The following is a 16207-nucleotide window of genomic DNA, read 5'->3' as shown; positions in this document are numbered from 1 at the left end:
CTTCCCTTACACGAAGCGTTGCGACGGTTACTTCTGCGACCTCTTGTCTATGCACCCGTACTCATTGATTTCTGACTCAACCTGTTTAATCTGGAAGGACGTCCGGCTGGCGAGTACACACCCTGCTAGCGTGTATTCGGTCTGGGGCCAGGGGAGGTCGTGGCACTGCGATCCCCTGACCTCATGGTCTGCTCTGCTCGCTTAATATTTCACCCCAGCCCCCTCCCCGATGTCGTGTTTGACTCATTGCGGCTGGCCCGGTGAACCTTTGTGAGCCCATACAACATTAAGCCAACTCAGGAGCACCGCAATGTGACTTGTCCTGCAAGGGTCGGCCAATCTCCTGGCACCGGGAAACCGGGGGACTTTCATCCTAGGGACCCTTCGGATGAAAACCCGTTGTGCCAGGCAATACCCCGCCAGGACACTACGTGTGTGCGCTGCGTGTGTGTGCTCAGTGTGGGGCCAGGGGGGAGTCGCGGCACTTGCGGAGTTGCTCCGAGGCCGTGGCACCACATATTCGCTCTCCCTCAGAGTGGACGTTAAATGATCTCCGTAAAGCTATTCCTAAAAGAGTAGGCCATCTGTGCCAGTGGTCCAAATTGGATACTACTCGCACGTGACCGAATTTAATAAAAGCCACGAAAGCAAAATAAGCCAACGAAACACAGTACCGCCGGTTGTGACAGCCTAAGATTGGCACAAGTAACAAATGTCCAGATTCTTCTATTTTATGAAGCACACTAAAACGAGTGTTTCGATTGTACTGAATGTGGATGACCTGCAGCAACTAGCAGGCGATGCCGTCTTCCAAACTGGCTAGCCGCTCGCGGGTGACTATATGAAATGAGCGGTTTTGTGGCATACACGGACTGTCTGGCGTTAAGTGTACAGGGTGGTTCAACTGTCTTGTGACCTCCCCCCCCCCATTATTTTCCCCTTTGTTAATTTGTTTTCACACCCATTGGCATGTAAAAAAAAATATTACGTTTTAGCAAAGGCCGTAATTATAATATTCAAATATGCCCCCAATATTGCTATAAAATAGGTTTCTGTTTATATGATTGTGGGTATGGTTGTACTTTATTAATCCCGAATCTCTGCCATTACATACAATTAAACAAAAGGTAAAAAAAAGAAAAAACAGAGCAATGTAATACAATACACTATTAGACATTGTAAAACATAAATAAAAGTCCATCCTATGTGTTCGAGAATTTTTTATATTTTAGGCAGGAAATTCGTTTTCAAATTATTATTTTTTTTATGGGGGGGACCCCCTGGAAGATTTGGTCCCCCCCAATGTTGACTCCATGGCTACGGCCTTGCGTTTTAGAGAATTAAATGTGGGGGCACAATACATCTAGACCACCCTGTATATGGTGGTCTGCTGCGTTTGGTATTGTACAATCTACGTGGACTAAACATGGATACTTAAAAAAAAACACTTTAAAAAAGTATGTATATGGAGGGTCCTGTCCATCATACTTAAAATTTTGTAAAAGCACAAACGCTTGGTGTTTTCTCATGTTTGCGATGTTAAATTCACGTCAACACTTGCAATCTTCACACGCCACATGTTGCCTACTTACTCGGATGCCATTTTGTTGGTGGGTACCCATCTGACACCTAGTGGTTAAAAACAATCCTTTATATAAGGAATGTAACCACAGTTCAAACTGTTAATTCTTTAATATTTAAGTTCATGAACACCCCGTGCATGCGTATATATTTGGAATTGCTCACAGTTACCATTTAAGTTCATTGCGAGTGTACCACACATCACTACACGAGCAGAATGTTTATAAATCCACGTACACGTGACACAAAATTAAGTTACCCAGCGGCATGTTGTTTGATTCCGTATTGATATGTCGGTGTTCTGGTATACTGAAAAAAAAGATGCCAAAATGTATTTTAAGTGTCCTTTAGGGTTCAAGAATAAGGGAATACAGCAATTTGTAGAACACACGATTAAACAGCGTGGCCACAATGCTCAATCCCAAAAGATTAGGGCAAACACCTCTGTGGTGGATTTCCCGAGGCCGAGCATATCAAATGTATGAAGCTTATCGACAGCAACTGTGCTTTAAACGCAGCCACTGCTATCGCCTCTTGGCAGCTATGTGAATGTTCAGCTTGAATGTGTTGACATTCCTTTAAAAATACAAGTTTAACACTGCACTTATTTTGGGCTCAATAATCCCGAGTGTTACTCCATCCAGCAAGTTTTTAAGTACAAATTCCTTCTGGCTGTCAAGCAAGCTACACCATTTAGGTTCAAGGAAACAAGTTTGTTTCCACACACAGGGAATGAGCACAACTTGAGCTTGCGGTGGTCGTTCATGAAACGAATGGTGCAAAGTGTTTTGCGCTGCACAACACACAAGCTCCGCGCAGCATGAACCATGATGGTTCGTTCACATACTCCATGAAATGTTTTGCACGCCATTGTTCCGTCTATTTTATGGCAGCTTTCCCACCCACTGCCCGACCAAAACATTCACCCCCCGCAAATCATCCTGCACCCCCCTCAGCATTGTTAGCATTCACTCGTACACAAACTCACTTCGTTTAAGCACGCCACATTTCCAAATTGTAGAAGCAGTTTATTTTTTGAAGTTGCATCCTAACAGGGGGGGGCCAATAAATTTCGAAACTATTTCGTTTGAGGTTGAGAACTTAGAAGAGAATGCAGCGTAACCAATACAGCTGTCGAGCGATATTTTTGTAAGGCAGGGCTTTTAATTCCTAAACACACTACCGTGACAGACCAAAAAAGCACGTCAAAAGCAGCATTGTTTAAAAGCGACTTTATGCGATTACGTTTTTCCTACTGGAAATTGCCACTGAAATAAAGTCTATTTAAAATGGGTGAATGACGGTTAAAATGCAGTAGAACCTCATCACAACGCCATTGTGAAATTAGTACATTTTCACCACACCAAGTGTCTTAATTTACATAATTTGCTAATCAGGGTGGCGAGAAAACATATTCACAATGAATAAGATGCTTACTGATTCCATAATGAAGCTCTACTGTAACCTCAATTACAGTGCTTAAAGCATCTTCAAAACCAGTTGCTATGTTTAAAATCCACTGCTTCTTAGCACTGTAGCCAAAAACCCACTGTTCAAGTTAATCAAATTATAAAGTCCATGCAAACCTTCAAATTCCATTCCATTTGCATTCATATCATCCATCATTTAATGCCAGAATTTTAAAGCCACTGTATATTATTCGAATATAATCTCAATACAGCTGCAGCACTTTCAAGCTACTTGTTTTTTTTAATAACTATAACTACCTGTACTCACATTGAATAATAAAGCATGGAGTCAGAAGCAGTCTCCAAGCGATGTGCAGCAATGAATTGGCTTGCCCTGACTGTTCATTTATTGTTTCTCGATTTTTCTCTTTTTCCTTTTTCTCTTTTTTTAAATTTTCCCCCTGTTATATTTGGCCATTTAAATGTTGGCGCAAAAAACTCCAGCTCTCAATCTTCGTCTTCATCCTCTCCTTCTACCGTCAGAGCTGCAAACTTACTAGTTGATGAGAAAACCTGTGAAAAAATATTTAAAAAAAGATTAAGAGTCAAGGAATAAAAACAAAAAATTATGGCTCATTTTGGTTCAGACCACGTCTTTTCACAATCGTAAAGAGTAAATATTTTAAGTATCGCGTTGCTGCTTCAGGGAATGTATGGAATAGCAATTAAAAATAGCTTTTTTTGTCAGAGGGCAAAAATATTTCGAACATTTGGATGAATGGCCTTAAGGAAATAGAAACATTCAAAGCTTATTTTTATCATGGTAGCCAGTGATAAAGGGCAAAATGTTTCAAGTATAATAAAATCACCGACTAAATGTTGACTGAAATAACTATGAATATTTACCAGTTACAACAGATCACATCCCATTTCAAAACCAACACAAAAGATGAATGCCTTCCACCACTCCGCTCTGAAAAATGTGGCGAGCAGGCAAATTATGAATGATGTCGGGGACTTGGTTCTCATTTTGGGGAAAGATTTTCATCACCCACGGTTAAATGAAAAAGCATCACTATTCCTACAAATGTTTTTTTCCTAAAAGTGTGGAAGATGCATTTTAGTAAAACGCTGGATAAGGCCTTAGACTTTTGCTTTTACAATGCATTTTTGCTCAAGTCTGACAAAAAAATCCATTGTAAAATAGGACACAATATTACAATTTTTCTCCAACACATGGACAAAAATGACTATCTGAAGCAAACAAAAAAAGGTATAGATATAGATGATGCACTTGGAATACGTTAAAAGTATTTTGAGCAGTCACGTGGCAAAAATTACAAGTTTACATTTTGACCATTGCTGAAACTCCCTTGCCAAGCCATTTGTGCTGTCGAATCTGCTCCCAGTTCAAGTAAAGTGGCAACACCATTTTCATCTTTCTTTGACTGACCGTCATCTCTCCTCTCTATAAAAAAATACGGTGACTGTTCTGTAAAGCTTCTTCCGATGCAAACGCTGTACAAGTCCAAAATATATTAGTAATAACTTAATGTTCAATTGAAAAGTTACAAAATATGCTAAATCCACCAGAATTTAAATATAATACGCAGTTTAAAAAGGTCATTTAATCCCCGAATTTCTCCAGCGAATTAATCAAATTCAGTCAAAACAAAAACTTACTTTTTTAAATAAAACCCCAAGTTAAATATTGTGAATCCAGAAAAGCTTTGAAATTCCAATAAACTCTGTAAAAACACAGTAATGTATCTTAATAGCGTTGCTGATTAATGATCGCCATATGTTACCCAAGGGGAAAAAATGCAACTTATACACTAGCTCATTACTTGTTTTTTGGCAGAGAAAAAACCATTATTGTAGCCAGCCTGCAACAGGGGGTGAAAAAAGGTTTGCTGCTGGCCACCTATTTCACATTTTATGCCAATTTTTTTCTCTCCCATAAAGTGCCGAGCTGGAATGTCAGCTCACTGGATGCTAAATGAGCACGGAGGCAAGCGTGCGTGGTTATTTTCATTACGCGGGTGTACGCTGCACTCTGGCATGGGGGAGCAGTAGTATGGCAGCGGTAAGCGATCCGCGCTGCGAACCCCGCGACCTGAGTTTTAGTCACACTCCAGTGACGATTAACGGAACCAGTCCTAGACCTTCCCTAGGTCGACTTGGCCTCAAATGAGTACCTGGTGCGGTGTGTTAAATCATCACCACTGGGGAGAAAAGGACAGTCGGGCATGGTGCTGGCCACCCACCCCCTCCGTGTTACTGCATCAGCCTTCATAGGTACTTGCTAATAGCACTTGCCCCAACAGTCTGTTAAGACTATACGGGGAATCTTTGTCTCGCATGCTAGTGATGCTTCACATGGGCCACAAAAGATGTATGCAACTATTATCATCGCCTGTATTCTATCAACACTCAAGCCATAATGGTCCTCTGTGCCTGAAATGTTCAGGTCACTTTTGAACATTTTATGATGACTAGAGTTGCTTTGTGATCTTATACCCTTTCTGTAGAGGATAACAGATTGTGGCAGATGTGCCCACTTGGCAAACTGACATGAATAACAAAAAAGGCCAAAAAAATTATTCTAACACAACCTACCGAGCATCTAGAATACAAGCTCCGTTGAGACTCAGCCTACATTAACCTTTCGATTATTTTTTTTGAATGTCAACTTCCGTAAACCATTCGTCTTGCTGGCTTATGTCTTGACATAAGAAAGGTTGTCCAATGAATTGAGTCCTTTGCCAACACCTTTTTCCACACACTGGATAGGATTCCACAGGCATAAGCCTTAAAAGCAGACACACGCACACCAATCCGTGCTGCACTTGCGGGTCAAAATTAAGCGTGCACAATAAGTAAAACCCAGCAATGCCCTGATAAGTCATTATCCATCTGCTTACAGGAGGCTGTGGCTCCTCATACTTGCGAGGTTCCGGTTTATCACGGTCCTTGCGAGCTTCTTTACGGCTGAAACACAGTGGTTGGGGAAAAAACCAAATTACTTAATTAGATCATGTTACACAGTTCTTCCTTCAGCGCATACAATCACTGTTAAGGCAATGGGGGGGAAGTGAAGAGCAAAAAGTGAGAAAACGATAAAACTGACAACTTTCATCCTTATGAAAAAGTACAATCTTAATTTTCAACGTGACCTCTTTACGTAGAGGCTTATTTTTGCACACCAATTAATTATGAAAGATAATTTCGCCAAAGACAAAGCGAAAACAACATGCATTTTCATGCATTCATTTACTTGCATTAACCGAATAACATTTAGTAATTTACTTACTGGAACGAAGAATTTGGCTTCATTCACCATTTTATAAATGTTGAGCAAAAGAAACATGCTGAATTCATTCTAGCAAATCATCCCAACCAATAAAGTCAGAAGATGCAATTAGCTTCAACCCAACAGCACAGCTTTGAGCAAGTGCCATCAAGACTGTCGGTCTGAAATCTTGAAAAAAGCCAGGAAACGCAAGCACTTTTTTCTGAGTAAACTCTGCATTGCCAAAACGAGTAGCACTGACAAGTTGTCAATGATACTTCATTGTTGCAGTTTCTACCGCATGCATTGATTTCTGATGAGAATTGTGCTGCCTCTGACGAGCAAGTGCACAGGCCATTTAGAACAGAAAACTAAACAGCGCTATTCCATGATGTAAGGGAATTTAGCAGACCATTTGATGTGGGATTCTAACACAAATCAAGCAAGGTTTTTTTTCAGTTTCTCGATTGTGAAAAAAACATGGGTTTTTTTTTAGTTAAAACCTCATGTGCCCATTTACTTTATAAAATTGCTAGGCCATGTGGTGAGCATATAGAAAAAATCCCACCCTCACCATTGGATGGTCTTAAAACTGTTATTTTCTGCACATAATTTAAAGAAAAATCCAGACATTAAGAAAAAAACGTCTGCAGATATTTTAACACACCCAACACGTGGCAGTGCTGTTACAAATTGCAAAATGTTAAGTGCTAGGCCATTTCCACATTTGTGAAGGGTGAAGATATATACAACAATTTAAAACCAAATAAGTTCAAATGTCAAACACTTCAGTGTAAGTCGTGATTTATAAATTACATGAAACAGTTTATGGATACATTTAAAGTGCCCATCAAAAAACCCTTAGTCAATGGATAATACAATACAGTAAAAAAATGAAAATTCCAGTTTGGTTGTATTCAACTGTGATTGTGAAATAGTCACACTTTCAATTCTTTGCTCAATAAATATAGCACGTTCAAAAAGAGATGTCTCGACTTGCCCACCTGCACAGCTGGACTCCACCCTGGAGCCTATCATCTCGATGCAAGTTGTGATGCCGACACAAATGAGCACATGTTGCATAATTGAGGTTTCCCTCTCCAGCAACAATGCCAGGAATATAAAACATTCATGCAACACAATGTGTGAAAACACTTCTCAGCATGATATAGAATGGATAAACATAGCACGTACAAAGTTTGATTACTGATTCATATGTAATTATACGCACATACGTTATCCAAGGACGATTTCCTAGATGTGGCACTACAATGTAGCCACGTAATACAGCGCTCGAAGAGAATTTCAAGTTACCATTAATTAGTAACAATATAACGGTACTTTTAAAATGTTAAGCACATCCATTCTTGAGGAGCTCTCAACAGCACAGTATTTTGTAACTATTTATTTGCATGAAAAGCCAATGAGCAGTTGTTTGCTCGAAGCAAAAAGTCAATGCCGACATTGAGCTAGTGGGGAAGGGGGGGGGCACTGTGGCTGGGAACAATTTCTTCCGGAGGCCAGCCTACCCATCAGCTGGTGGCGCATCTTTTTTGCCCCAGGCATTGTTCTCCGGTGGAGGAGCACCTGCAGAGGCCGCCCTCCCACTCCCCTTCTTGTCATCATCTCCATCTGGTCAAGACAAAAAGGTGTTTTGGCACAAAACAGAGGGGGGGCTGAAGCTTCCGCTCTCCACAAAACTGCACGAATGCTTGAAATAATGTAGTGCTTTGTCAACAACATGCTGAACAAAGACCTGCCACTCCCATGCCGGTCATGTGAGTTGTTTGACCATACTTCAATTTGCTGGTCAATGCAGGTTCGCGAAGGGAGGGCAAGGACTGGTTTAGGATCGACTTGCCACTGAAGTTGAATTAATCGTGGCCAAGTATAGAAGTCATGAAGCCCAGCGCATAGCATAGTGTGCAAACCACTGCGCCATGGAAAAAGTAATATAAAGAGCAATTCAAGTTTTACAATGTTTGCTTTAATAAAAAAAATCTTGATTTTAGTGTTGGTATCATTCTACTTTTAAGAAATTTTCATTTCAATCCAAGAATTTGGATTTAAAAATACCAACCAACAGCACTCACATTATTAACATTTATGGCCTGAAATTTGGTAATGCAACGTTTGCTACGAGTGCGCAATTTTTTGCACAAAGCGGAGCCGATTTTCATTCACAGTTAACATCACATTCATCACTGCACATATAATATGCTGACACTCATTTGCCCAAGTGTATCACACATTCATGGATAACTATTTTCTGTTGCCAAGTATCACTGCAACTTTTGGCGATGGTATTTTTCCAACCGAGGCGTTTTTTTTTACGTGAAGAAATATTAACTGAATAAATTCATCACATTCACGTACTTCTGGAGTAAATTCAACTATTTATTTTCTTCAGATAAATGTCTTTCTTTTCTGGGATGCAGAGCTATAAATGGCATTAGTCTATTTTTAAGTCCTTTAAAAACAATTTACACGAATGGCAATGTTCTAACGGAACAAGGCGCGTCACAATCAATTACAAACATTTTGCACATTCCTTTTGACCCAATCAATTATGTGCCACCGTTTCTGATGTAACAAATGCCAGGGAGCACATGCAAGAGACAGGTGCGCAATTCAAGGCGTTAATAAGTAGATCAATCGATGCGCTGTAATGTATTTATCAGGTGTAAAAATAAGACTCAGATTACCCTGTGGATCCATAGCAGCGAAGATATAATTACTTGATTTTTATTCCTCTGAATAAATTTGTTATTTAAAATATATATCTAAAATGGAGTGTGACTTAACATTTTATACATTTTATTATGAAAGCATGAAGATAATTAAAATCACAAGACGCTTACAGAGTTCTTTAACTTCTAAAATTCTAATTACAGTTTAAATTGCCAAGATCGTGGCGATATCTTTTTGTTACAAATTTGTATCATAACCGAAACTATTTAAGCAAATAGGTTTGTTAGTGTATTGTGGTGCTTCAGAAAAAAATACTACGGATGATAGAAATCAGCTTTTATGATCAAAAGACAGAAATTCTAAAAATATGTTGGTCATCACAGATTCTCCTTTGCATGGTGATAAAAGTACATTACTACCACATGCTGGGGGCTGTAGGGTCAGCCACTAACTTACGATGCAGTCAAGATCAGGGGGCAGCAGCTGAAAAATTGTGCGTGCAAGTCCCACAAGTCTGTTTGTGTTTCAGTGGGCAAAATAAGGAAACATTGTGGGTCCCGAGAACAAAGCTTCAGGTAAATTCGACTTAATACATCAATGATTACACCGATGCGTGTGCAAGATTTAGCAAAAGTAACAGAAAAAAATACATTTTATTTATCACCTAGTGCTGAGACACTGAATTGTATAGCTGGACTTAACACAAGAGGCAACACTGTTGCTGTGATGAAGGCAATATACGCAACTTTTTGTCATTATTTATTTAGCCACTTAACAAAATGACCAGAGATATGACATTACCAGAGGCAACGTTTAAAAACAACCCACGGAAACCGTTCAATATTCAAGAGTGGGGGAAAAAAACATTCATTTCACACTTGACTTAAACAGTGGGATATGGGCTCTCTCCCTCTCTCAATGCTGTTCTCTCGCTTTGACTGCACGACACAGAGTACTTGCCCAGCAGGCAATGTGTTCTGCTCTCAAGCACCCTACAGGGCCACCTTCTGGAAGACAAACGTGCGAGACGCTGTGATCTTCCCTGATCGAGTGGGAACACAGTGAACTGCAACGGCAGGCACTAAAGCCAACACAAATGCTTTCCACGTTGTTGTGACTAAGTCCCAGGTGTTTGCTCGAGGGAGCTTGCATATACGTTTAGGACAGGAGCAACGCCTGCCTTTGAAACGACCCACGTCAGCACCTGTTTATTGCTACACGCCAATGCACAATCTATGGGGGGGGAACTAGACTGTTCAAGGTCGACCCAGCTTGGTCAACATTCTTGAGAAAGTTTCACAAGGTAGCCACTATACAAGTCTATCTTGACAGTGGCTTTGTAAATGTTTTTTTATTAATGTAAAACAGCATTGTCGTAAAATAAAATGTGTTACCATCCATTTACAAGTGTGGAGACTAGGTTCTTCTAAACAGTGCCAATATGCAGATACCTCATGCAGCAATGATGAGAGATGACCGAGACAATGCATCCTTTTACCTGCACCACTCAAGTGGCGTTCACTTTTATGCTCAAGGCTTAATCGATCGCTCGCCTGGCCCACAAAACCTGGGTTCCCTCGCATTATAGATTTCATTTTTAATAAGTCAAGGTTATGGCCATGGTCATCCAGTAGTGGATTGACCATGGCTGACTGGATGACACTGCAAGTGGTATTCTTACCCCAGAGAAGATCTACACTGTTTGTTACAAGGTACTTTTCAACCCGACTGTTTTGCTGTTTAACAGGGTTGCTGTACTTCATAACAATTCAGCTGTACTCGGCAAACTATTCGCACTACATGACACCATGTCGCTTGAATGCACCTGCATAAAAGGTGCTTAGTGCTTGTAAATTGATCACTGCTGGGGCTTTTGCACGACACCTACAGGGATTAACACACAACATGCATTCTCGAGAGGACAGAAAAAGAGCACACATAGCTAATGGGGGTGTAACGAACGATAGTGGACGAGCAGTGTCTAAGCGTTTAAATACTGGAGCCTCAGAAAGCCCCCCTGCGAATTCACTTATTTTTTACAAGTTCTTCATATTAATTTTTATTCATATTTTCATACAAATCACACCCCTTTAGGCTAAGCAGGGGATCATTGCCTTTTAATAACATTACCTTTTGAAGAGGTACTGCTGCCACCACTTTCTTCCTTGCTTGTTGGACTTTTGGGTGGAACGTTGCCTTTACTGCAGATCCAAAGAGCAAGACATGAGGAAGGAATTAACAGTGTAATTCATAATCATATAAAATAAGCTGGCACAACTATTAGGATTTAAAAGCAGAACATATTTTACGCATTAAAATACGTATTTTTCGTAAAATTATTCATATGCTTTAAAAATAGGATTCAGTAAAGTCTTACCTTAATCCTGGTTTTACAAAGTAGTATCATCCTGGCTCCGAGTCATAATTAGTGAACTCGTTCCTCTGCAGCAGCACAGAACCCAGACTCTCCCTCATATTAATTAATATTCCAAATTTTCAGAGGTATTCCTTCCATATCAGGGGGGAAGAGGGAGGAGCCACCCATGCCACGCCCCTACGAGCGGAATGGGCGGTCCCCAAACCCCCCCCCCCCCCCGTGACCTCCTTTCTATCCTCTGTTCAATGACTATGCTATCAAAGCCAATTTAGAGGACGTTGACTATCATCCACGAGCGAACAACACCTTAGAGGTCGACAGGACATGACTTAGAACTCAGCGGGGTAGGTGGGTGTGGAGCTGGGATAATACTACTTGGTAAAACCAGGATTACGTTAAGCCTTTACTGAAATTCTAGTTTAATACCTCAGTTGTATCATCCCAGCTCTGAGTCGTCGTACTTGGCGAGCCGGTACAGAACCATCTGACACTGGAGGTGGGTAAATTCAGGACTGCCCACTCTTACCAGTAATCCCTTACTGGACCCGCAGATGACAGTGCAGCCCTACCGAAACGTCAATCCTGAGAGGAAGACACGTCAAGGCGGTAATGGCGTGCAAACTTAAGTTGTGTTGCTCCACACCGCTGCTCTCCAAATCTCATCCAGAGACCCGCCTGCCCTGCCGGCCCAGAACGCTGCCACACCCATGATAAGAGTTCGGTTTAACATCAGTTGATAATAGCTGCCCCTTACACCTGTATGTCTCTGGAATGGAGGCCGTCCCCCACCAGACATTTCGATCTCTGAAGCACCTCTGCTGATGGCGCCCAGACTAGGGTACCAGTCAGCAGTTTGGTAGACTCTCAGCATTGCTGAGAGGCCGAATGGTAGCACTTTGAAGTGATAAAGGTTCCCCGGTACAGTGAACCTGAGGAATCTGTGGTCCTTGCCATGCACTACCACATGCAGGTATGCATCCGTGAGGTCTATGGAGGCTAGACAATCGTCCGAGTGATGGATGTCACAGACTCCATCTTGAAACGATGGTTCTTCAAGAATGTTTTGAGGCTTCATAAGTCCATTTTAACCCAGAAGCCCTGAGGAGACGTTGGGACCATAAAGAATTGCGAGTAAAACCCGCAGCCCCCGATGAGAAGTCGGAACCACATCTATCGCCCCTACTTCCAAAATCCATGCCACGTCGGTTTTGAGAGCCTCCTCCATTACCAGACGACAGGATGGTTGCGACTCCACAAAGATGTCTCGTGGTGATTGAGATATTAACTTGTATCCACATCTTATCATGCAATGCGCCAATGCATCCCTGGTCGACCGGGACCACTCGTTCCAGAGCCACCTGAGACGACCCCCCGTGCGCTGTGCGGGAGTCCCCCGTGTGGGAAGATCGCTGATCACTTGGGCTCACTTGGGAGTCAGCCGCGGAGGGCTGCCTCCCACGCATGCGCTCCCGCCGCGGCAACGCTGTCAGCCGCCTCGCGATGCAACGCCACGATTGACTCGCATTGCTATTGCTGGCGGAAGTCGCCCACGTGAATGCGTTATTTGATCACGAAAGCACTGGTTCCCTGGGACCTCCTTCCAGGCTCTCTTTGTACTCTTTATCATGTTCTACTCGTGGATGACAAGCAAGGGCCATTATATATTGACTTTGATAGAGTCATTGAACTGAAGAGAATGGGCAGGAGGTCACATGTGCAAAGGGTGTGGGGACCACGCATTCCGCCCCGCGGGGGAGCGGCATGGGCGGCTCCTACCTCCACCCCCTGCCCGTTTGCATGGAGGGAACGCCTCCGAAAATGTTAAATATTAACTAATATGAGTGAGAGTATGGGTACTGTGCTGCCAGAAGAATGAGATCACATAGTACTATTTGGCGAGGATGATATAACAGTGATAATAACAATTAGCCAATTATAACAGTTTAGTTCATGACAGCACTGCAATATGCATAGAAAATAAAAATTATTCTCCCACCTCAAGAGTGAATGTACAAGAAAAATGTAGTTGTCCTGAACTCCACCGGGATTTACCGCGTAATGAGCAAGTGCAGAGTGCCCATAATAGTCAATATTACACAGTGACGGCACTGACTCCTAACGCTGATGAAAGTCACGCAAGAGCAATGAATCAGATCAGGGAGGAAATAAAAAAAAAATTAAGCCGTAAATTAAGGTGCGGGGCTCTGGTGGATGAAACCCGTGCAAAGGATAGACAAGGTGTTGGGATCCAGCTTCCTTCATTGATTTACTGCTTCGAGACAGTTTTGAGTTGGGCTCGTAAAGCGACCACCGCAGCATCTGGCCTCATTACGTTTAACATCGAAACGGGCAACATGCGCCGGTGTGACAAATCACGCTAAACCCTAACCATTTCCAAGCCGACAAACACTGCCACATGAAGTGAGCACGGTCTGGATAATTTTTTATAGTACAGAACCGATGTGTGCTGGTAGGTAGATGAGGGTTTTTTTTTTAGATCCTTTACGAAAGCAAAACATGTTTAAACATCTGTTTAACTTGGGAAGGAGGCCAAATACTTACAATGGCACCCTTTAGATGACCTCTACAAGAGCAATATACCCGAGTTCTTCCCAGTATACTGTGCATTGGTTTGAATTTAAGGTCTGTTCTTATTAATTTGTGCTTCCTTGCCACTGCATACATTACACAATCCCATGCGAGTTACACAGAAATGAGATCTGGACTCATTTTGACTTGAGATAATTCATGCTTATAGCTAACATAAAACACTAAATCGGTATAGGTTAGACTTACATTTTAAGCTTGTAAAATATAAGGAGGCCTAACTCAAATAGGAAGAAGCGTGTTCTGGTGAACGTGATCATGAAGAATATGGTAATAATTGCCTACAAGACAGTGTGGCAGGACCTGAAATCTCCATCAGAGCCCGGAGAACGCAGAGGATTGGCACCACGAGCCCAGGCATTCTCCTTGGGTGGAGGCGCTGCCTGTGTCTTTGGCGGTGTGACTTCACGAGCGTGTTCGCTCTGGCCGCCCTCCCTAGGCTCGCTTCCACTGTCCTCCCGGTCATCAGCTGGAACACAAAGCGTTGGCACAATAAGCACACATTTCATGCTGATGTAATTCAGCGCCAGCCCATCAAAAGAGGCAGGCAGCAGGAGTGGGGGCTTTGTTTGCGCACTCCCACCCAAAGACAAGGACATTCAAACTCCGTGCCACAAATGGAACAATACTCCTTAGCACTGCACATGCTGGCAAGCATCAAAGTCAGCTGGGTCATTCGGATAATCAAACAAAGGCATGATAGCAATGGACACTGCTTCGAGAAAGCGGCTCCAGTGATTATCAAATGTTCTTGTGTACACGTTTTACGTCATTCGACGTAAATATATGCACACCTGTTTCTTATTATTCTTTATCCCAATAAGTAATTTGGCAAACAAAACAAAATAAAAAAAATTCCATGGAACTGCAAGTCAGGCTACTCACTGCTATTCATCGAAAGACACTTCACACATTTTAATGAAAACTTACAAAATAACAACAATGCTCAACACAGCTTACCAATAGCGATGACCAGATAATTTTTTGAAATGTCACATTTTATATGGATGTGATTAGTAAGCACGAGTTAAAGGGCACGGGTGCAGTCGTTAGAACGTATGCACGCTGGATTTAATCACGTCCGCCAAACAAGTGTGCACATTTGCATGTTTCGGCCGCGCTCATTTCTAAGTGCAGTAAAATCACCAAACGAAATGGTGGCTTCCCTTAATGAACTGGCTGGATATTTTTTTCTGCAGTGCTTTAGAAGTCTGGGTTGGCGATGCTTTCAAGCTTCACCATGGACAGACGCACAAGGGAGATGAAGGAACTGGATAAAGAATGAGAAATGCTCTATCTCACCTGTTCTTTGAAGTTGCCCATTATAAAGGAAAAAAGCAAACAAGCGCATCATTTTAATTGGGGCTCCCTGAAGTATTCATTACCATTCAGTGTTCACAGCAGCTAATTAAGGAATGACTGTGGTTCAGAACTTGCTTTAATGCTTTTAATATAGCAGCATTGCTACTCTCAAACATGACAGCCTGTTTTCATGAAACGCAAACAAAACTTTAAAAATACAACATAGTATTCAGGTTAAATTTAATTATATTTTAATTCGTGTAAAATGAAGGTCTAAAGGAAATTCTTAGTCTGTTTACAATATATTTCTTGACAATACAGAACAGAGCATTGGAGGAACCGTCTGGACCCCAGACATTCTTACTTAATGGTCGAGCCAGCCAGTTACTGAAGCAACCTCGTCAGTACAAAGAGGACACACACACAAACCGTAAACACCTAAAAAAGTATTTTACACTGAACAGCTAATGCTGCAGCCCAGAGGGCAGTGTAGCACTGACTGCTAATGTTCGCCCAACAAATGCCAACAAGAACCTCCCAGATTTCTTGGTCTTATGAAAGTGGAGGTTTTGGCCAGTACAGCATACCAAAAAAACATCCTTGTAAAGAAAAAAAAATGAGACGTGCCAAAAATGCTTTAGGGCATCAGATGGCATTGGGTTAACATTTTTAATCTCATTCACATTGAAAAGCAGCATTGGGAAAACATTTTGGTACATGGTACCAATTCTCAGAAGTCATCAAAAGCAATTTTCAGTTTTTTTTCCAATTTATTGGTAAAAATAGACTCTATGGAATGTTAATTCCTTGGACACTCCTCCGCTATAACTGTTGCTGGTCTGCACTGCTCATTAAAGTATTTTCCATCCAAACCAATAGATAGGGAAGGTCGATCTTCAAAAATCATGCTAATTTGGTATCCCAGCAGGGTTTACAAAAACATAACAG

At 41.7% G+C, this 16207-nt stretch overlaps 1 protein-coding gene across 4 annotated transcripts in view; it reads right to left on the bottom strand.

Annotated features, from left to right (window-relative positions):
- Window positions 1–2588: 2588 nt before the first annotated feature.
- Window positions 2589–16207, bottom strand: part of LOC144721030 (eukaryotic translation initiation factor 4B-like) — a 30106-nt gene continuing 16487 nt past the window's right edge. For all 4 annotated transcript variants that reach the window (XM_078598326.1, XM_078598324.1, XM_078598325.1 and 1 more), the window contains exons 10-14: window positions 14261–14426; window positions 11104–11174; window positions 7812–7914; window positions 5915–5981; window positions 2589–3563 (exon numbers count right to left, since the gene is read on the bottom strand). In XM_078598326.1, the coding sequence (XP_078454452.1) occupies window positions 3498–3563; window positions 5915–5981; window positions 7812–7914; window positions 11104–11174; window positions 14261–14426 (473 nt within the window). In that variant the 3' untranslated portion in view covers window positions 2589–3497. The remainder of the gene's footprint in view (window positions 3564–5914; window positions 5982–7811; window positions 7915–11103; window positions 11175–14260; window positions 14427–16207) is intronic.

This window comes from Lampetra planeri, chromosome 10 (assembly GCF_965212315.1).
Source record: "Lampetra planeri chromosome 10, kcLamPlan1.2.h2, whole genome shotgun sequence".
Lineage (NCBI taxonomy): Eukaryota > Metazoa > Chordata > Hyperoartia > Petromyzontiformes > Petromyzontidae > Lampetra > Lampetra planeri.
This window is presented reverse-complemented; position numbering and strand designations above follow the sequence as displayed.